This window comes from Myotis lucifugus, unplaced genomic scaffold, assembly GCF_000147115.1.
Source record: "Myotis lucifugus unplaced genomic scaffold, Myoluc2.0 scaffold_206, whole genome shotgun sequence".
Taxonomy (NCBI): Eukaryota; Metazoa; Chordata; class Mammalia; order Chiroptera; family Vespertilionidae; genus Myotis; species Myotis lucifugus.
Genome location: NW_005871254.1, coordinates 1,818,987 through 1,841,491, shown reverse-complemented (window position 1 = coordinate 1,841,491; position 22,505 = coordinate 1,818,987). Strand labels below are relative to the sequence as shown.

The 22,505-nt window shown below is 57.3% G+C and overlaps 1 protein-coding gene across 1 annotated transcript; it reads left to right on the top strand.

Annotated features, from left to right (window-relative positions):
• Positions 1-2,648: 2,648 nt before the first annotated feature.
• CUNH10orf71 (chromosome unknown C10orf71 homolog) lies at positions 2,649-22,329 on the top strand. The gene is made up of 3 exons (XM_006097561.3): positions 2,649-2,874; positions 14,159-14,260; positions 16,849-22,329. Exon 3 carries the CDS (start codon positions 16,976-16,978, stop codon positions 21,185-21,187), a length of 4,212 nt encoding a protein of 1,403 aa, XP_006097623.1. The 5' UTR covers positions 2,649-2,874; positions 14,159-14,260; positions 16,849-16,975; the 3' UTR covers positions 21,188-22,329.
• The last annotated feature ends 176 nt before the right edge of the window (positions 22,330-22,505 follow it).

The window sequence follows — 22,505 nt, the reverse complement described above, 5'->3', positions numbered from 1 at the left end:
ACACGCTGCGGTGAAGCTGGCACGCATCCCGGTGTCCAGGGGAGGCAGCCCCTGTCATCCACAGCGAGGCCGGGCCGCGCCCACGACGATCCACTCGCGGCTCCGGGCGCGGGCGGCGAGGTCACGGCCGGCGGGAGGCGCAGCACGCCGCCTGAGGACAGCTTTATTTATGCTCCTGCAGAATGTACACGGCCTTGTTGTTCTGGATGTGGGAGAGCGGCTCACATAGCGTCCGTGGTTCCACATTTAGAATCGTGTCTTCATTCACATTCTTTCCGCGCGGCTCACGGCTCCTGGGCTGGAGACAGCGACTGCTCCGCCCGGCCGTCCCCTGGAGAGATGTCAGCTCAGGCCCACGCGCACGCTGAGCTCCTGGTCCGGAGCTTGGGCTGAGTTCTCGGGCTTTGCTTTTTGCTGGAGTGGTCAGCACCAGTGCACCCACCACGACCAAACCGCGCGTGGGGTCCAAGCCCGGGGCAGGAGGGAGCCCGGGGCAGGAGGAGGCCCGGGGCAGGAGGGGGCCGCTCCCGGAGGCTCCAGGCTGTGCAGCAGTCAGTTGTAGGACGCGCGGGCGGAGCTGCTCTCTGAGAACTCCTGCGCCCAGGACAGACTCTTGCCAGGTCACCTGTGTTTCGCTGCTCTCAACCCCTCCTCTGGGGTCCCTGACAAAGCTGCTCGGCTCCTGAATGCCCCCAGGTCATCCTCGGGGCTTTCTCTGCTCCATCAGCCACTTCATGCAAAAGCCATCAGTCCTGCTGCACAGCAGAGCTCGCGGCTCCTAGGATCCTACACGGACACGAGGCCATGCTCTCCACGTGCTAGAACGAAAAGTAAGCTGGGAAGGACGGTGCTGAGGAGTGGGAGGGGACAGCTCATGCTACTCCTGCCCCAAAGCAAACTCCCCCATAAAATGAGATTGAGTAATGCAGCATTTCCCAAAGTCTCAACAACATGACTGAGTCAAATCAGATAGCATATGAGCTGCCTATAAATTTGTTTCCACATGTAATATGGAAAACTTCGACTAGAACATCAAATCCATGGTTTTGCAGGTACTATTGTTTGCCATGAGGCTGTGTTTGTAAAATTTCTTACACAAAATAGCAAGCAAGCATTGGTTCAGATGATTGAAGATGTGACAAAAATCATGGGAAAAAAAAGCAAACAACTGCCATTTGAGCAGCTTTGTAATATACACACATATCAGTGTACGCGAACCCATTTGCACTTCAACCCTACAGAGCACAAGCAGTCTGTCCATCTTAGAGATGAGTGACTGAGCACAGAGAGGTGGAGTGATTTTGCTCGTGTCAAGCAGCTAAAAGTACCAGGGGCCAGGGCTCCAAATCCTACGTTCTGTTGTGCGTTCCTCCTGCTGGCTTGTCTCAAGCTGATGCTCGTCATCTGCCAGGTTGGCTAGTGTTAGTTTTGACAAACAAGGGGGTTGGATGAGTGGGTAACATCAAGGAGTTTACGCTGGGCGTCCCTCAGACCATCTCTGAGTGCTGATCAGTGAGCAGGTGGTCCTAAGTTCTCAGGGCAAAAGGCAAGTTGTGAGGCTCCCAGAAAGGGGCGGGGGGGGCGGGGGGTGAGTACTCCTGCTGGTGGGATCTGATACTCCCTCTGCGTGGCACAAGGAGCTCCTCTTTCTGACTCTGTTCTAAGTGAAGTGCATAGGCCCGGTCCCTGTGACCCTGACCACTAGCGGGTTCAAGGCTGGGGGTGGTGCCAGGCACCCATTGGGGCTTGGACAGGGGTGGCTGGCCATGAGGGGCCCGAGGGCAGTCGCGGGGACTGGGCACCTCGCCATTCCCAGGCCAGGGGACCAGGCAGTGTCAGAAAGGGCTCTTGGAAAGAAAGAAACTCTCACTTTAAATCCTGGCAGGAAGCAGACTTTCACAGGCCAGTTTGGGGAGGGTGAGAAGGGCAGATGGCACCACATGAGCAAAGACACAGAGGCTGAAAGATCTGGGGGTTGCAGGCAGCCTGCGGGCACATGACCCCCCACCAAGACAAAAATGGCCACAGGGCCAGCTCCTCCCGGGGATGGAGAGAGAGGACTCACCAGGTAGAAGGGACCTGTCGCCCCACTTGGACCTTGCAAACAGCTGGGCCTGCCAGGGCCGGGCTGGCCGGGTGGGAGCCGACCTTGCCTCTTTCCTGACTGTATTTCACACTCTTCTGCGGCTCTGCCCCTGACACCCGGCCCCGCCTTCCCCAGCCTGCAGCTGGGCATGTTATGTTATTTTGCTCCAAAAGCACAACAGAGCGCAGCTCCTAACTCGAGGAATGCGGCCCGCGGCCTCTGAGCGATGATGAAAGGCGCTATTTCTGCCCCGGGCATCAGCCGGCCGGGCGCAGGTTCCCAGGCACAGCTCTGTGTCTTCACTGTTCCCTACACAGTGTTTTCCTTTGCCCCTGGGGTGTGTTTATTTGGGTGCTGGAACTGTTTAGAGATCATTCTGGATTGAAGTTGGAGTCATGTTAGGGTCCAGCTCAGTAGCAAGCAATTTCTCGCTCCCCAAGTTATCTGTTGCCCGTGGCTGATCTGGATGTAAAAATAGCCGCTGAGGCTGTTTGTTTAATCTGACTGTTACTTGACACCACGCGGGTGTTGCAGCGCACTGTGTGCCTCGTCCCCACCGAGAGCACATTTGGTTTCCCCGCCGGCTCTCGCCAGGCCACTTCCCGTGCGTCCAGCTCCGTGTTCTGCTCTCTGATTTTCCCCAGGCCGAGGCTCGTGAGAAAGAAGCGGTCTGGGTCTGGAACCGCACCTCCGGGCAGCCCAGCTAACAAGGGCCGAAGTTTTGGCTGCTAAGTCGGGGTTCTCTCCCACTCCCGGGAGGCCCAAAGAGCAAGCGGCCCGCGTGGAAGGTAGGATGCAGACACTTGGGTTCCTTAGAGGAGGCAGGGGCGCGGGCTCCCGCAGCAGAGCGTTGGGTCTGGGCCAGCGGTATTGGGGATGGAGTTATTGGGGATGGAGTTCGGGGCCAGGGTGCCGTGCAGGGCGGTGTGGTGCTGAGGGGCCGTTTGGGGGCTGCATATCTCAGTGTGCGGGGTGTGCCGTGGGTTCGTGGCAGCTGCGTGATCCTGAGGCATAGGCCTTACAGGGTACATGGTACAGACTTGTGCGACTATCCTTGCGTGCATCCGCCCGGGCACTCTGCTCCCACACGGCTCAGTGGGTGGGCTCACGCCTGTGGATGTGCCCAGGCCACTGTGCTGCCAAATGTGGGCGACCCCACGGTCACCAGCTCTGTGGCAGGAGAGTGACTACCTGTGTCCGCCAGCCCTGGGCCAGGCAGGATCCCACCGGCTGCAACAAAGAGGACACTGTCCGTTCACATTCTGGCCGTGGCGTTGAGAGCATGAGTGTCCTCATCACGGGGCCCCACAGTCTGGGGTCTCTGACCAGACTCCTGCACAGCAAATCTTGACCAAATCTGAAATCATATCTTTATTTTTTCTTGTGGAAAAGAATTTATTATTGAGAAGAACAATACTGAGTATCTGTGGATAGCTAGACAGCCTCAGAAAGATTACTATTTAGGACTTGAAAACACACCCGTGGATGTTGATAATGGAGGAGGCTATGCAGGTGGGGCAGGGACTAGCTGGGAAGTTTTTGTATGTTTCACCCAATGGCTCAATTTTTCTGTGAACCTAAAACTGCCCTAAAAAATAAAGGCTATTTTTTAAAAAACAACTAAATTATGGACCAATTTTTTAACACATCTATCCCCATTATAATAAACTCTATTTGAAGTATTTTTAAAAACCCCTAAGTATAGAAATCTTAGAGAGTAGATTAAATAAATGTTCATGTTAAATGAGGTTCAATGTTCCAGCATTTGAGTTCCCTTTACAGAAGTGGTTGGTAGACCACAGCTATGGGCTAGGTGCCTGATTTTGTAAATAAAGTTTTATTGGCACACAGCCACAGTTGTTCATTTACATATTGAGGGTTTTTTAATATATTTTATTGATTTTTTACAGAGAGGAAGGGAGAGGGATAGAGAGTAAGAAACATCAATGAGACACCAATCAGCTGCCTCCTGCACACTCCCCACTGGGGATGTGCCCGCAACCAAGGTACATGCCCTTGACTGGAATCGAACCTGGGACCCTTGAGTCCCAAACCAGTTAGGGCTACATATTGTTTAAGGCTACAATAGCCCAAGCCATATGGCCAGCAAAACCAAACTATTTACTATTCACCAAACTATTTACTATTCAGCCCTTTACAGAAAAAGTTTGCTGACTCCTGCTGCACAACACTCCCCGAGAGGAGTCAACTTGGTACACGCACACACACACACACGCACATGCACACACACATGCACCTGTGCGCACACACATACAAAGTTCTAGCAGTTAAGACAGCTAGCGCCTTCGGGAGCAGTGGCTAGCTCTGGAGCCCCCTGCCCTCGGGCCAGTCCCCCAGTCTGGCTGGAGAGGAAACGTTCCTTTGCCACTGGCGGGGAGTTTGCCGTGGAGCGCGGCCCGGGCTAAGCAGGGCGGATTATGCTTATCAGGATGGTTTATAAATAGACTTCTCCAGGTGACCTGAGTCCAGCGAGTGTCTGCCCTGAGTCTGTGGGAGGGGACAATTGTGCCTGCTGTCTGGTGACCAGGGACTCACTGGGGTGTGAGCAACTGTCCTGCGGGGAGCCGAGGGGGCTGGTGGGATGCTGGGTGCTGGGGACAGAGGGCTCGGATTCTGTGAGGACCCCACAGAGGTATGTGGAGGAGGCAGGGACGGTCAGAGAGGGTCACGGATCCTCACCAGTGTCTTGTTATTTTCCACCTCTGTGTTCCTGACGCTAAGGAAGCCTAGAGACCCTTACGCAAAGGGGAAGCCCCACGTCTGGAAATAGCCCCTTCCTCCGCCTGTGCCAGGAATCTCAGCTGGAACCTGCCGGCCAGTGCCTGGGCCGGGCGACCTTCCTTGTTGTCTCTGGGGATTTCACTCCATCCATCCAGGGTTACACAGAGACAAGAAGGCTGTAGGAGAAGGCTGCCCACAGTGCTGGCACTCCCAGTGGCTGCAGTGGGTCTTGTTCTTATTTCCACTGGAGGGTTTAAACCACATTTCACCAAGTCCAGCCGACCCATGGCCCTACAACTCAATCTGTATTGCATTCAGCGTGTTGGGGAAGCCAAACACCTCTTAGTTTCTACTTGTTTCCCAGGCCGGGGGACTCGCTGGTGAGGGTGGATGGAGAGGTGAGGGCAAGGAGAGGCACATGGGTCAGCACCCAGAATGGAGCGTGTGGAGCTCTGCTGAGATGTCACCCCCGTAAGCGGCTTCCCCATGGAGTGGCCCCTGCAGGGGCTGCGTGTGTGAGTAACATGTGGCCTCGAAGCCCCTCAGCTGACCTCGGTCTCAGGTGGACGACTGCAGGCCACGTGGTGCAAAGTGCATTCCCTTGGGAGTGTGTCATGGGCCTCCCAGAGCTTGAGAATGGAGTTGGAGTGTGTGGGAATCTGACAGCAACAGCGTCCAAAGAGCCAGTCAACCAGTAATAACAGCTTCCTCCCCAGCTCAGACAGACAGGCCTCCCTGTCTTAGGAGAGAGGAGAAAGGGACCCCCCTGGGCCCCAGCAAGCGGGAGTGGGAGGAGCCTCCTCACGACCTCGCCCACGGAGGACTTCCAGTCCTGCGGACATGCTGCCGGTGCGGCGGGGGCCAGGCCTCCCGCAGCCTCTGCCCTCTGGTCCCTGGTCTAGGGGGCCTTCTGTCCCGGAGGGCCCTGCCAGAGGGGGCTTGAGCCGCCGTGGGACGGCCAGGCTGAGCTGAGGCAGGCTTCCATCTCAGCCGTCTCCCACCTTGAGGCCCACCTGAAGCGTGAGGAAGGCCAGAGGAGAGGACACTGTGATTTGCTGGAGTGAGCAGTGCTCTCCTCACACCACTGGAGGCTGGTCCCAGGCCTCCCCGCTGAGCCCCGCCTGCAGCCCCCGGGGCGCTCCGGGGCTGCCCTCTGACTGGCCCTGTCCTGCAGCCTCACCACACACAGCACCAGCTCGCCCCTCACCTGGCCCTGTCTGCCCCTCTCTGAGGCAGGTCAGGCCCAAGGGCCACAAAGGTCAAGGGGTCAGAACTCAGCCACTTCTCGCCCTCAGGATGTCCACCATTTTCATTAGGGCAATCGCTGGCCAAGTTAGGCCCCAGGCCAAGCACTTCCACGCATTGCTTGGTTCTGTCCTCAGGTCATCCAGCATGGCAGCTCTGAGGCCCCTCACAGAGGGGGCGCAGGTAGACAGGTTGCCCAGATGCACAGCTATCAAGGGGCTGAGATGTAAGTGTGGGGCCTGAGTTCAGAGCTCACATCTTTCCCCACTGCCCCATGGACCTGGAGCTCAGTCAGCATCCCGGAGTCTCTACAAAGACCGGTCCACTCCAGGAGCCAAACCTTCCTTAGAGCAGCCGCGGCCCAGGCAGGCCCACCCTGCAGAGCCTGCATCCCCGCTGCTCCCAGGAGGCCCTGGAGACACTCAGCAGCGTCCTCAGGACAGCTCTGCCCTTCCCAGCAAGCCCCTGAGCCTCAGCTTCCGGTCTGTAAAATGAGGGACCAGTAGTGTCGCTGCCACCCACGGAATCCCATCTCAAAGGTCCTCTGTGCATGAAATGAGCAAACATGAAAAGCGCCAGGCACATGACAGAAATGCAAGCGCTAGTCTCTCCTCCGCTGTCCTATTTGTCCATTTCCTCTCCTGCCTGGACTGCAGCTTGGGGCTCTCCTTCCAGAGGTCACCAAAGGTCAATCGCAGTGCTCCAGGGCTCCGCTGGTCATGTCCCTGCTCTGCAGGAGAGCCCTGGCGCCGTGCAGGACTGAGCCATCCTACGTGACCACTGCACATTAACACACACCATTACTTGCCCTCTTGTGCCAAAGTGGCCATGGGTCTGGGCACCTTTAGCATTTGGGATGGAGGGCCCAGCCTTGAGGGAAGTGATGCTCCCACTACACGGCCATGTGGCAGTGGGCAGCTGAGCGCACACCCGCATCGGGAGACACCCTGCTCTGCCCCGGCCCCTCCCGAGGGAGAGAAAGGAAGTAGAAACTGTAATGATTTTGCCTAATTTAGATGGACCTAACCTTCATCTTAAACCTCAAGGGCAAGGGAGGACGGGCATCTAAATTGTCACAGAGCACGCAAGGTTTCCCCAGATGGCTTCGGGACCTGCCTCAGAGCTGCGGCCCCTGGTCCAGGAGGGTGGCACAGCACCCATGCTGCTACAGGGCGGCTGCCATCAACTTCAAGAACAAGCCTGAGTGGTTTGCTGAGGCGGGAAACCAGCCCAGAGGGCGACACGGGGTGGTTCCAAGGACAGGGCACCCTTGGGGTGCTCTGGTCAGTCACTGCCTCGCTGCTCTCCCCTTGTATCTGGGGGAAAGGCAAAGTCACCCTAGTGACCCCTGGGTCCCTGGGTCCCTGGGTCCCTGGGTCCCTGGCCCTGGGTTAAGCAGGTTGCACGGTGGGGACAACAGTGACATTCACGGATACTGACCAGGGGCTACCATGTCCCAGGCTGGGATCACGGGGTCCTCACGATGGCCCCACAAGGCAGGTGCTACTAGTAGTTCATGTTACAGAGGAGGAAACGGAAGCACAGAGGTTTGCAATGCGCCGAGGACCCTCTCAGCCAGCACCCGGGGCCACGCTCAAGGAAGTCTGGCTTTAGTCCGTGCCCTTCCCACGACGTTGTACTGCCCGCCGGGGGTTAGAGATGGCGCGTGCCAGGGTTTGGTGAGCACCACGCCCTGCTTTTCCCGCATGAGCTTGTTTAAAGCACTCGGCGATCAGCAGTGCCTGGGTGGCCACGTCTGAATTCTTTTTGCCTCTGTGGTGCATTCCACAAGGGATTCCACGAGGGAGGCGGCATTCTGTCAGTCCTGTGACCGTGTCCCTCCCATTAGGGAAGTTCTCTCTCTGTCCTTCCCTGGCACAGCTGGGCTCCCTGGGCCACGCTGTTGGAGAAAGGACAGCTGTCATTGGCCGACACATCTCCCATCACTCCCAGCCGGGTTCTGTGCAAGTGTGTGTGTGTGTGTGTGTGTGTGTGTGTGTGTGTGCTTGCGAGCGCCACACAGGGTCAGGGAAGAGGGTGCCTCCTGGATGCTCCCCACAGGACAGGCAGGACCAACAAGCGCCTTCTCTGGCCTTACTAAAGCAGAGCTCCCTGCTGGGAAGAGGTGGACCTTGGGAGATGGAAGAGAAGGTGCTAAGAGAAAGGCTGCCACGCTCCCTTCCCTGCAGAGGACGCCACACCCGACGCCCCTCTGTGCCTGGGCTGGATAGGGAGAGCAGAGGCAGATGGGACAGAGACCTGGTTCTGAATCTCCACTCTTCTGCTCCCTGGCTGTGTGACCTTGAGCAAGTTGCTCAACCTCTCGGATCCTCAGTTTCTCCACCTCAGATTTCTTTAGCATAAGCCCCACCTATTTTGCCCAGAGATTGTGACCATTGAGTGAGATTATGAATATAATATTGAATGTCAACTACAATTGGAAATCTTCTGAAGATTTTAAAAAATGAAGTGCATGGCAGGTAGCAGGAGCTGGATGGATAGCATGAGTGTGTGGAGGCCCCGCAGGGTTCTGATGCTCGGTGATGGCTCTCTCAGCTCTGCTTCTCTGCCTTTGCCGAGCCCCACGGCGTCCATTCACAGAGGGGGACACTGGGTCCACAGATGGTGAGGAGAACTCTGCAGCCCCCCTGCCCTCTGGGGGTTCTAGGAGCCCTCCTGGGACCTCCTTTCTCTGCTCCAGCAGCCTCAGGTCCAAGCCCCACTCCACCAGGCATTAAACTTCTCTGGACACCAGGTTCCTCCCCTGTTAAAGAACAAGAGTAATTTCTACTTCACAGGTTGTTGGAAGTATTAGTTACATAATAATAAATATGAATCAGTAATATTGGAGTATTGTTTAATTAATGGCCCTGTGCTAGGCCCAGGCGCTGTGCAGGCACTAGGACACAGCACTGAAGTGAAAGGCAAAGCTTGGCCCATGGACCCCCCCACCCAGGTGTCTCCCTTCTCCCATGTGAGTCTGGCTAGACCATGCCAGTCACTGTGCTGGGGCCTCGGGTCTCCATTTCTCCATCCCATGAAAACCCAGCATCACTACGAACAGGGCAGCGGCAATTGAGCCTGATCAGGAACAGGTTGTTCTAAACCCCTGCAGATCATATCTCATTATTGGGTACTGAAATCACTTACTAAATTGCAAACATGTTTTTATTTTACAAGTGTGAAACCTCTGCCCTGGGGAGACATGTAGAGAAAGGGCACCCCTTGCTGCCAGCACTTGCAGCTGAAACAGGGCCTCCTTCTGGTACAGGTGGCCTCCGGCTGGGGAGCCCCAGGACCCGGTGAGTCAGTGGCTCTGAGCATCTGGAGCATCAGTTGTCTCCGGGACCAACTGCATGATGATTTCTTTCCTCTCCAGTCTGGGGAACAGTCCACCCAGGGGATGGGGCGGAGCCCAGGTTATTCATTTTTAAAATATATTTTTATTGATTTTAGAGAGGAAGAGAGAGGGAGAGATAGAAACATCAATGATGAGAGAGAATCATTGGTCGGCTGCCTCCTGCACCCCCGGGCATGTGCCCCGACCGGGAATCGAACCATGACCTCCTGGTTCAATGGTTGATACTCACCCCTGAGGCATGCCAGCTGGGCCAGGTTACTTTATTGTCCCCATTTCATAGGTGCAGGTAGAGGCTCAGTGACTTGTCCAAGATGGCACTGCCTGGGAAGCAGGACTTCAGCAGGTCTCCCGTCTCATTTCAGTCCTACTGTTTTCAGAATCCAAGGCAATATATTCTGGGAAATGTGGAAGGAATAAAGGAATAAAGGAATGAATGAATGAATGAATGAACGAACAAATGATGTTTCGGAAGCCGGGCTAAAGCTCTTTCCTTGATTCTATAGCAACAGTTCTCAGCCAGGGGTGATTTTGCCCCGGGGCACTTTGGGCGTGGCCCCTGGACCGTGAGTTGGCTCTAACAAGAAGGCCAAGGGGTCAAAGGGCTGAGCAACAAAACCATCCCTGCCAGTCTGTCCCTGTCTTGTTCCCCAGCTTTTTGCCTCTAAGACAATTCCCCTTCGACCCTCCTGGGCAGTAGATGTGAATGGTACTCACCCAGCTCTGGGGGCCTGAGGGAGGTGAGGGCAAGGCTCCTTAGGGTCGGCTCTTTTCTGCCCCTACTTTTACCTTCGATGCCAGTGTAGTTGCTCCTGTAGAGGTAAGTCAGGCACCTCTGAGCCCACAGAAGGACTGAGGGTCCCTTGGCCAAGGGGCATCCAGCCACTGAGGTGCCTTCCAGAGCAGGGCCGAGAAGCGGGGCAGTGCCAGGCCTCAGCTCCTCCTGGTAGAGGGCGTGCCCGGAGAAGGTGCAGGCCGAGTCCATCCACCTGGCCGCCAGGAGCTCCACGGGTTGTCCTGCAGCGCCAGGCCACCAGGAATGGTCAGAAGCAGCATGAAGATGAGCTGCTGAGAGCCCGTGCGCAGTGAGGCCACTGCCGAATAGCCTTCCGGAGCCACTATAAGTGCCTCTGCACACCTCACCCCAACTTCGCCCTGACGCCGTCAGTAGCAGCAAATCCAGCAGAGCTGCAAAGCAGGGCGTTTGCCCAGAGAGCCAGCCCCCACCCTCAAGTCTCCATGCCTTACTTATGCCCTTTCCTCCTGTGACTGGGCGCCCCCCAGGTGTGAGAGCCAGGTGCCGACGCCGTCCTGTCCTGGGGAGCCCTCACGTGGATCAGGCCCAGTGCTTGCTGCGCGGGCTCCCTGGCCTCTAACTGCAGACACAGCCCATGTCTGGGCAATGCTCAGAGGCTCCTGAGGAAACGTCCCCTCCAGACACAGCAGACCAGACCGGTGACCCAGGCCAGACCAGTGACCAGGCCAGATGTGGGAGTGAGGCTGGGCTGAGCCCAGAAAGAAAGCTCTCGGCTGCTGAGCTCTCTCCCAGGGCCAGCAGGACGCCCACAGCAGCTGTGACTACCGCTCGCAGCCGGCTCCGTGAGGCCACCAAGCCCACGCAAGCTGGTTTCTTCAGCCACGTTCCCGGGAATGTCCTGGATTCCGACGTGTGCCAGGCCTGGGCCCCTGCACAGGTAGCCTCGGTTTCCTCAGCTGTAAGATGAGCAGAGAGGCCTCCCCTGCTGTTTCAGCCAGGAAGGGATGAGAACAGGCGCCCACAGCAGGGGCTGAGGCCTGCCACCCACACACTCCCTCCTTTGAAGGACCCCAACTGAGGAAGTTGATTTGCCATTTTATTGTAGGACACAAACAAGGACATTGCCCTGAAACAGCAAGCAGAAGGGCTGTGGGCAATTGCTCAGAGAGGTCAAGAGCTTGGCCTACGACTGACCATCAGGGCAGGGGTCCAGGGCTAGCCGGATGTGGGTGGGTGTGGTGGTGGAGGCCGTGCACGGGAGGTCTGCATAGTCACCGGCTGGAACGGGCCATCTGTCACAGCTCCCTACCCTGCACCGCTCCTCAAGGCACGCCGAGTCAATGACTCAAAAACCACCCAGAAAGAGGAGAGAAATCAATTCCAATTTGTGAGGGCCTCTGGGTGTGATAAAGCCAACCCCTGTCATCTCTGCTGGCTTCCTGCTCTCCCTTTCCTGAGAAGTGGAAACACCATTCAATTAAGGTAATTAAATTCACCCAAAGAGCTTGGGCTCAAAAACCACACCACAGGCAAGTGGTCAAACCAGCAGCAGAGCAAACCCCAGTGGCTTCCTGTGCAGGCCACGGGGAGACTGAACCACCTCCTTCAGCGCTCGAGAGCGTCCCTCCCGCTCTGCACCCGCCACCGGGGCCTCCCCACACTCCCTCCCCACTGGAGGGCCCTGGGCTTACCGGCCTAAGCGTCAGAGAAAAACTGAGCTGAGAAGATGTTGGGACGTGAATAGATATAAAGGCCCTCCTTGCCTCCCCACACCCTCACCTATCCTCAATCCTCCCTTGAACTCCGGCCCTCGAGCCCAAGACACACCCCTGTGCATCTGAGCCGCGACGTGGTCAGGGTTGCACCCTGAACAAGGTGCAGGGTGGTCAGGTGAATCCCAGCCCAGTTCTCTCCTTTGATGCTGTGTAACATTGAGCCGTAGTCCACACCGCTCTGTGCTTTGACTTATCCACCTAGAAAATGGTGACAATAAGGCCTGGTCACCCCCCTCATGGGGGTCATGGGAACTAAACAAGAGAATGGGTGCCGAGGTGCGGGGTGCCCTGCAAACAAGTCGTCCCAGGGGGCACTCACTGTATTGCCCACCCCCACTGGGATCCACCTTGGGTCCTAAAAGTTGGTGAGGACCCCAGGCTGTCAGATAAAACAGGACCTTCAGCAAAATTTGAATTTCAGATGAACAATGAATGCCTATTTTTAGTTTAAGTGTGGGATGATTAATTCTATAGATAACTCTGATGAAAAGTATAGTCAAATGTTGCATGGGACGCATACTAAAAAAGTGTTCGTAGACACGGAACATTCTCTTCCCCTCTCTGAGGCTCCACCATGGCATCTCGGAAATGAAGCTGACAGTGCAGTTCCCATGGATGATGATGGGGCTGGAGCTGGGGCCTGCGGAGTCACCCCCCAGGACTGGTTTGTGGGCCTGTCACACGTCCGCAGTCACGGGGCTGGACTGAGGCGCCGTGTGTGGAGAGCTGGGTCAGGGCTCCAAGGGGGTGACATGGACAAGTCCCCTCTCCTGGCCACTTCCTGTCCTCACAGCTGGGGCAGACCAGCAGGGGTGGGCTGTGGGGCCAGCGGCCTGGGCTGCTGAGGGCCAGGAGCCCCATGGGCAACACGGAGAACTAGGGCAGCAGAGCTCCTGCCTCCGTTTGCGCACTGCGCACTTGCAGCAAGCCTGTCACCACCTCCCGGGGCCCGGGAAGGGCACTCAGCAAGGGCAGCTGGAACATTGATCAGTGACCTCCACGCACCAGCATCCTGTCCGTCAAAGACCAACACGGCAGGGACCTCACTCCCAGGAGCTCAAAGCCTTGTTAGAAAGACAGAGTCACAGCAGACACTGGGGAATAAAGCAACACAAGTGATTTGAAAAGATAATTCTACTGGGAATAGGAGGACTGAGGAGGCCGCGGTCAGCAGTTGGTGACCGGGCAACAGAGAGAGACAGAGGGACTACCACCTCAAGGAGCCTGCGGGACCACCTGGGCCTGTAGCTCCCTCACCCAGTGCACCACAGGCTGGAGGGAGGGGGTGGGCGACCTCCAGCTCCCTCACCACCAGTTCTTTGAGGGTCATGCAGAGGCATTTGTAAGGGACCAGAGAGAGGAAGCATTGTTTCTGCAAAGTGCAGTATATTCCAGCCCATGATAGTTCAACAGCATCGGCAACATGACGCGGGGAAAAGCATCACGTGAGAAGACATTTGGAAGAGTTAGAATTTAGTAGTGACCATGCAAAGGATATTTCATTGCTCATCACGAGAAACCGCTGATTCAGGGGGCTGCTCGCTCGGATTTGGCTTGTTTGACACATCCTGATTCAAACAGACGGCCCTGGCAATGAGGAGGAGACCATGAGGAAGGCCTTGTGGAAGCCCTGACGGTCTGCCTTTAGGATGCATGCGGTGGATTCATTTTAATTAGTTTACACTTCATTCTCCGCACTCTTAAAACTCTCCTGGGCAGCTTTTTGGTTCTTTTCGCTGTCAAAACAGATAGTCAAGCCTCCTGCCAACAATAAATCGAACACTGTGCTACTGCATGACGAGTGGATTAAAGTTTGGCGGCTCTGATTTCCTCCATTGCAAAACCTGCGTCATTAATTCACATGGGAGAGAAAGGGCCTGCGGTCAGGTCCGACTAGCAAAGCAATGCGCAGCCGGGCCAATCATATTAGAAGTCCCAGGGGCTTACAACAGGCTCCTGGAGGTTTTTGGACCACAGACAAGTTAATGAATATTGGAAGGAATATAAGTTGGTCTCATATTGGTTTTCACCGAAAATGACTATGCTTGGAATTTTGTTGAGTTCAAGTGCAGATTTTTTTAAAAAATGAAGGCCAAGTGCATGGCTGCTATTTAAAGATATCTTTTGCACTGAACATGTGCTTGGCCCTTTGGTCACTTGGGCTCCACTGAAATTATGTTTCCTCTTTTTTCTAGATGGGCAGTGAGGACAGCAAACATAAGCATGAGAAGAAGTTTTAAAACTACGGATCCCAAAACCCAGCAAGGCAGCACCGGCAGTCCTCACTGCTGTGACAGGTACGGAACCGATGGAACCGCCAGCTCAAGAGCCAGCACCTGGAAGCACCTTTAGTTGTTAGGGGGGCTGGGGGGGCGGGTGGTGAGGCCAACCTAGGGACTAAACCCAGGTGAGTCAGATCGGGACTGAAGAAATGAGCTGAGTGAAGTTCCCAATGGGGGTGGGTCTCCTCCCGCCTGAGGCAGAGGAATGGGGTCATTTTCTGAGTCCTCTAATCAGTGAGCTTCCCTCATTCCTACGACTCAAACCCAAGGGCAGCTAGGGTTTGTGGCCACACACAGCAGAAACAGACACTGGACAAATTCAGCAGAACGGGTGACTACTGAACGGAAATGGGAGCCCTTATAGACTCAAGGTGAAGGTTCAGTTCCCGGCGGGGGAAGGGCAAACAGGGCTCCGACGCTGCACAGGACGCCCGAGCACATTCCCATCCTCAGCTCCAGGACAATGCACAGTGGGCTAAGCTGGTCTCACCCTGCACGGGCCCAGCGAGGTCTCAGCGGGCGCCTTGACGCTCAGCCCCACCAAGACTGAACACGTAGAGGGAGGGATTTCTGACACGTGCTACAGCATGGATGAGCCTTGAGGACATTATCTGAGGGAAATAAGCCGGTCACAAAAGCACAAATATTGTATGATTTCACTATATGAGGTACCTAGAGTAACCACATTCATAGAGGCAGAGCATGGCTGCAGGGGCTGGTGGGAAGGGAGAATAGGGAGTTATTGTTTAATGGGTACAGAGTTTAGTTTTGCAAGATAAAAAAGTTCTAAAGATGGATGGTGGTAATGTTTGCACAACAATATGAATGTGCTTAACACTACTGAACTATACACTTAAAAATTGTTAAGATGGTAAATTTTATGTTATAGATATTTCACCACGATTTTAAAATAAAGAAGAGCTGTGGCTGGTATAGTTCAATTGGCAGACCAAAAGGTGACAGGTTCAATTCCCAGTTAGGGCATATACCCGGGTTGTGGGTTCGATCCCCAGTTGGGGCAGGGGTGGAAGGCAATGGGCAATGGATCTCTCTCTCTCTCTCTCTCTCTCCTCTCTCCTCTCTCTCTCTCTCTCTCTCTCTCTCTCTCTCTCTCTCTCTTCTTCCTCTCTCTAACATTAAAAAAAAGGAGAGAATGTAATGAAGGGACAGAATTAGGGAGATCCAAAATGTGGAGTCGCTTAATCAGAGTGAAGCCACCCTCTGCAGCCCCAGCGGGGAGGGCAGCAGGCTCCCCTCACTGGCACCTCCATTGGCCACACCAAGGGCAAGGCAGAGAGTGAGGGAGCCAGATGTCAGCTCTGGAGGACTGGGCCCTCTTGGGTGGCTGTGGGAACAAGGTCAAGCAGCGAAAAGACAGCTTACTGGCTCCTAAGCTCCATCTTACCTCTAATGATGGAATAGGCAACAAAGAAGCGAATTTAATTTTAGGTTGTGCTCCATACAACCAAGGAAATAAGCCAGCCACTGTGCGAGACAGTGAGAAGGGATACCCCATGGATTGCCAGAGAAGATACCTCTGCAAAAGTGACCCACCTGGACGCCCAGCGCGACATTAGTCCTGGCTCCAGGGGACCAGACCGACAGGATGTGCACACCCAGTCATGCGCTGCCTAGCGACGGGGTTATGTTCTGAGAAACGTGCCATTAGGCAACTTTGTCATTGTGCGAACATCACAGACAGCACTTATACGAACCTAGATGGCACACGCCTGGGCTGCATGGCATGGTCTCTCGCTCCTGGCCTACAAGCCTGTTCAGTATGTTACTGTACAAAACAACACGAGGTTAAATCAAGCGCAGGAGAAAGCGATGCGCTCGGTAAACACGGGATGTGCGAGGCTGCCGCTGGTGTGGACCGCATCCTTTTTTTCAGCAAGCATGTTCTTATCAGTAGAAAGAGTACACGGTAAAACAATGATAAAAAGTACAGTATAGCAAATACAAAGACCGGTAACATAGTTGTTTATTGTCTCATCCAGTATCCGTGCTGTGCGTAACTGTGTGTGCTGCACGTTTACACGCTGGCAGCGCGACAGGTGTGTTTGCACAGCATCTCCACACGCACGTGAGTGGCCCCTCGGTCACTAAGTGGAGGGAATGTCTCAGCTCCATTATAACCTGTGGGACCAGTGTCATATATGCAATCAGTCATCGGCCAAAGTGTCGTCAGAGAGATTTATTTTAAGGAACTGGCTCGTGCCATTGTGGGGGCGGGCCAGCCCGACGTCCGCAGCCAGCAGGCTGGTACCCACGGAGGTGATGCTGCAGCCGCCGTCCAAGGACTGGAGGTAGCGTTCCCTCTTCCTCGGGGATCTGTCCTGTGGCTGTGACCCACAGTATGGAAGGCAGTCTGCTTTACTCAAAGTCTATTGATTTAAGTGTTAGTTAATTACATCTAAAGAAAATACCTTCAGAGTGACAGCTAAACTGGCATTTGACCCAAAACTGGGCACCAGAGGCCAGCCAGGCTGACACGTAAAACTAACCATGGCAAGAACCGTTGCCGCCTGGACCCATGTGCGGTCCTGCATGGCCACCAAGCTGGATAACCCGTTCACACCCTGCTCTTCTTCCTTTTGCAGAGAAAGCAGTTGCATCTGACCAACAGGAAGCTAATTTTGTGGGACGAGGGATATCCCTGGCCCTTCCAGAACCATCGCCCAGAGGAGCCCGCAGACTGGCCAGGGATAGGCTTCCCAGCCGGCGACAATGCAGGGGAACAAGAAGGGCACCGATGGCTTCAGCGACACCTCGAGCATCGGCAGCGTGCTGGACGACGCCGACAGGGAGGTGAGCAGCCTCACAGACCGGGCCTTCCGGAGCCTGTGCGTCTCAGAAGACACGTCCTTCAGCGACTCCGACCTGGCCCTGTCCCCAGACGCCACCCGCCAGGTTTTTGGGAACTTCCACCCGGGAACGGTGAGCCACGCCCGCAGGAAGAGTGGCATTTGGAGCCAGTTGCCGTCGCAAGGCACGGAGCATGCCGGCTGGGCAGCCACGTTCCAACAGCTACCCAAATACGTTCAGGGAGAGGAAGAGTACCCCAAAAGCAGCCCCCCACTGACACCGGCCCAGAGGAGACTGGAGGTGCCCATTGCTGGCCTGAGGAGCAGCAGCAAGCCGATTTCCAAAGTGTCCTCACTGATTAAATCTTTCGACAGGCCTGAGAGCCAGCAATGCGAGGGCAGGCCTCCGACCAACAAGCCTCCAACTATCAAAACCACCCCCAAATTCGCTCCTCTCCCAGAAAGTGGGGTCAACTTCTGCTTTGATTCTGCCTTTCTGACGGTCAGGAGGGTGCCCGCGGAAGTCTCCGGCCCGCAGCCCGGCAGGAAGCATGCGGAGCAGGAGGCCCCCAGGAGCCCTGAAGCGGCCTGTCAGGGCTCCAGCAGCCTCCTCCCAACACCCGAAAGCGGGGCCAACTCATCGGAGCCCACGTTCTCCTCCCCGCCCCACAGACCGGCCCTGGGGGAGCCCGGGAGGAGCCAGGAGTGGGCTCGCAAAGGCACCTTCCTTCACAGCGAAAACAGTGCTTTCGAGTCGTGGAGCAGCCGCCAGCCACGGCTGCTGGAGCGGAGGGAGCCTGCTGAGGCCGCCCCCGAAAACAAGCCCCCCAAACATTATGAAGACCCGCCCTTGTTAAGAGAGTCCCAAGCCCCTGAGAGCAAAGTCTCCCCCTGCCAACTCCGGGCCAGCTGTGGGCAAGAGGAGAACAGGCCGACCGCGGGCACTCTCTCCACATCTGGACCCTGGAGGTCTAGGGACCCGGAAGCTCAGGTATTCCCCACGGAGGAAAAGGCTTCCAGCTCGCAGCCTGGCCTCCAGGCGAAGGCCACCCAGCCCCCGTGGAGGAAACAAAAGACTCGAAAAGGCGGCAAAGAAAGTATGCAGGATGCTTCGGGAGAGAGGCAGGCCAGCAGGCCAGGCCCAGCCTTGTACACGAAGCACCACCCCCAGGAGCAGTTTCCAGAAAACGATGCTCTTGACAATGTGGACCCCGGTGACTGCTACAACCCTCCTTTCAACATCAGCAAGCTGCTGACCCCCATCATACCCACCAAGCACGTCCTGGATCCGTCCCACAGCCCACCCGTGGAGGGCACCCCACCACCCCCAGGGCAGCTAAACGGGTACCAAGAGGAGCCCAGCGAGTCCCGGGACAGCTACAAAGCCAGAGCCCCCAGCCTGCTGTTCAACCTCAAGGACGTGCGCAAGCGTGTTAAGAGCACATACAGCCCCTCACCTCTCGTAAAAGGGCCCGAGGAGAAAAGCAGAGGCCAGCAGGAGCCCCTGAGCAATGGCGTTGTCCTTCCCAACGGGCTGGAGGAAAGCCCCCCACAGGAGCTTCGTAAGGAGAGACCAGCGGACACTCCTCTGTCGCACGTCAGTGCCCAGAGCAACCCTACGGCTGATCCCGGTGCAACCTCCGCGGACAACTACCTGACGCCTGGCTCACCTCCAGCTGCCGCCACAGCCCCCTTCTGTGTCAACGGGGAGGCTGCCGACCAGAGCGGCTATGAGGACGCCACCCACGGAGAGTCCAGTGTGGGTGCCGCCAGGCGCAGCTGGTCTCCAGACGCCCGGGAGCGCTGCCCCAGGAAGCACCTGGCCCTGAAGCTCTGCAGCGGGGAGCCCGAGGCGGGGCGGGCAGCGCAGCATCTGCGGGCCCCCAGCCTGGAGAACCGGTTCTCCAGATCCGTGTCTCAAGAGACAGAACCCGAGAGAGAGGCGGGACTTCGGGATCCGAACCTCAACCAGAAAGTCTCCCCGGGGCCCCTTTCTCCTGAGGAGGAAGATGTGTTTTACAGCGACAGCCAGTCTGACTTTGTGCCAGGCCTCAAAGGCAAGGCCAAGTTCAGCACCAGCTCTTCAGATCAGTCGTTTGCCTCGTTCGAGGATCAGCAGAAGACGAGTTCCGCGGAGAGCCCGCGGGAAGACGGGAGGAATGACGGCAGTGCAGGTGACAGAGAGCAGGAGGATGGGCTGGATGAGCCCCAGCACCGCGCCTCCGGTAACGGGCCCACGTGCGCGTGCGCGGAGGAGCAGAGCGGCAGGGGAACGTGGCGAGCGGCAGGGGAAAGTGTGAGTGGAGAGAGGCCCAGGAAGGCGTCGAGGGAGGAGGCTGACTTCAGAGGCGCTTGGATCGGGGGGAGTAAGGACACAGCCCTTTCACCATCGTCCACGTCCAACAGGCACAGGCTGTTTGCAATCAAAGACAACACCCTGCGGGCCACCCCCGTGATAAGGCCCATCATGCTGCCCCTGCTGAGGGCCTTGTCCTCAGACGACCCGCTGGGCAGTGGCCACAAAGAGGAGGAGCCAAGGCCGGGCTGGGGCGAGGATGCTGGCCTTTGGGCCCCCAAGAGCCAGGAAGTGCCCAGCACCCCAACACCCACTGGCATGAGGGGGCCCCCCTTAAAGCATGTGGCCCACAAAGGAATGGAGGACCAGGGCTGGGCGCCCGGTGTGGCCAGCAGGGAGGCCCAGGGGAACGTCTCGTCTGTCCCTCTCGCAGGAGAGGGTGAGGGGCTGAAGCCACCCCCGGACGCCGTGTGGAAGGTTGTGGCGAATGAGGGCAGGAGCTATTCCACAGACCAGGGGGGGCCGGAGGCTCCAAGGGGCATCCCCACAATTGCTTTGCCCGAAAGTGACTTACAAGGCCAGCCACCCCCACAGCAACTCAGAACCTCCTGGGAAGAGCAGACCCAAGATTTCAAAAGTCACTTTTTGTCTACACCCCGAGCAGGGCCCCCGGGCAGGAGACTGGCTGCTGGGGAGCTTGCGGCTTCCCCCAACAGCAGCTCGCTGGAGGGCAGCAGCGCGCACTCCCCAGCCACCAGCAGCCTGTGGGAGGATGCTTCTCAGGGCCCCTGTGAGCTGGGCCTGGTGCCGGGGGAGCCTTCCCGCCCCAGCCCCTGGGCCACCCCCAGCCCCGCCAGGGTGGCCCGGAGGGAGGACCTGACCCACGCCTTCACGTGGGAGGCCAGCGCCGACCCCCAACTGGAGCCGTCGGCAGAAGACCTCAGGACACTCTCTCCAGGAGGCTCGTTGCTGGACGTGGCCTCTGGCTCGGCTGTCCTCCCTGAGAAAGCACAGCCTTCTGCTCACCTGGAAAGGGCGGCGGCCAAGCCACCGGCGGTCCCGCCCAAGACAGAAAAGGCCCTGCGGAGGGCGAAGAAGCTGGCCAGCAAGAGGAGGAAGACTGACCAGATGCAGGACGTGCCCGGCGGCGCCCGGGAGGAAAAGCCGCCCCTGGAGGACGCGGCGCACAGGCCCTTGTCCCCCGGAGAGAGGCTGCTGCCCAGGTGCCCCGCCGTCCGCGCCCTGCCCCCTCCCGTGCACCGCCACTCGGTGGCCACCTTCTCAGAGCCTGACAGGAGGCAGTCAGGGGGGCCCCAGTCCCTCAGGCCCCTGCTCCCTTACCCTGCCACCCAGAAGGTCCTCCAAGACCCCCAGTCTGGGGAGTACTTCGTCTTCGATCTGCCGCTTCAGGTGAAAATGAAGACCTTCTATGACCCAGAGACAGGCAAATATGTCAAGGTCCCCATCCCATCTTCTGAGGAGGGCTCCCCGGAGCCGCTCCCACCAGATGTGTTTGCTGCCCCCTACGTGCTGTACCCCGGCATCCGGCCCCTGTCCGCCATGGCCTTGATGCCACTGCGCTGCTCCTCTCAGCTCTCTGCCCCCACCTTCCTCGAGGGCCCTGGCGCCTCGGAGGCAGCCCACCCTGTGCCCCCCAGCACCTATAGCACTGACCTACAGCCAGCCCCCCGGCCTCCTGGGGATCCCGCCCAGCGCACTACAGGTCCGGGCTCCAGGGCGCCCCCAGGGATCCCAGGGGAGGGCGCAGTAGACGCTCCAAGCCTGGGTATCATCTCCACCAACGATCTAGAGGACTTTGCCACAGAAGGCATTTCCTGAGAATTACAGCAGACAACACCCTCTGCCCCCCATAAACCCTGAAGAGTTTATTTCCCTCCCCCAGACACCCCCCCACCACACACACACACACACACTCCCTCACTCACCACGTGCCTAGCCACTTGAGGTCCTTAAGGTCTCAGAGAAAACGGGATTCTGAAAACACCCACCTCCAGGGCATCCGCTCGCTCCCTGGGAGGCCGCTGCTGGCCTGACCTGGCCCCTCTGAGCCCCTTTCTGGACCCCAGACCAGCTCCCCTTCTTTCCTCTTCCTTCCTTCCTTCCTTCCTCCGGGTCCTTCTCCCCTGGCCCTGCCACTCGGGGACCCACCCTGCCCCTCAGGGCTGTTCTCTCTGCACCAGATCCCCTCCTTCTCGAGGGCAGGCCAAGGCCACCCCCAGGTCATCCAGCTCAGCTGGGGTGGAAATGGCTGAGGGCCCCAGAGGCAGCCTTGCAGAAATGTTCATTTGCATAGAATGGGTTTTCATAACTGAAGATGCTGTTTTCTGATAAAGAAAAGGCTACCTTTTCACACCATGGAGCAGGTCTGTGGTGTGGTCTGTCTCGGAACTCCTGTCTCTTCTGGGGTCCTGAGGGGTCTCAGCTGGTGAGTAGGAAAGGGCCACCTGCCCTCCAGGCCTCCCATTGCCGCCTGTGGGCCAGCAGGGTCTTCCCTGGGACAGAGCAGCAGCCCAGGGCGCCCTGTCAGCCCGTGTCCGTGCTTCCTGGGCCAGGACTCCACTAGTGTGGGTGGCAAAGACAAGAACCCAAGACCGCCATTGTGGGTGGCCTGGCACCTGAGTCAGGTCCTGACTGTCCGGAGCTGAGCTCTGTGCGCTAAAGAGGATGGTCTCTGGGGCCTGGAGGGGAGCAGCTGAATGCACTCAGGGGAGCAGAGCCTCAACCACCTCTCAGCTTGGAGAGCAGGCGGTCTGTGAGGAGATACCCACGGGGCACCTCTCTGGGAGGGGCCAGGCCAGTCCTCACGGTCTCTGCTGGGGGCTCCCGCTGAAGCCCCCATTCCTGTGATGTGGGAAAGACGGGACAAAGGCGCCTCCCTCCTAGATGGCAGCTGTGGAGGCACCACACCGTGCGTGTCCTTGGGTTTGCTTGGGCAGTGGTTAACCACGGCTCGCGAGCCACATGCGGCTCTTTGGCCTCTTGAGTGTGGCTCTTGCACAAAATACCACGTGCGGGCACGCACATACAGTGCAATTGAAACTTCATGGCCCATGCGCAGAAGTCGGTTTTTGGCCCGGGCGAGTCTATTTTGAAGAAGTGGCGTTAGAAGAAGTGGGGGGTGTCGGTCGGTCGGGCG

Bases quoted from the DNA above. Each gene is read 5' to 3' on its own strand.
- CUNH10orf71 (XM_006097561.3), top strand. From the start codon at position 16,976: ATGCAGGGGAACAAGAAGGGCACCGATGGCTTCAGCGACACCTCGAGC.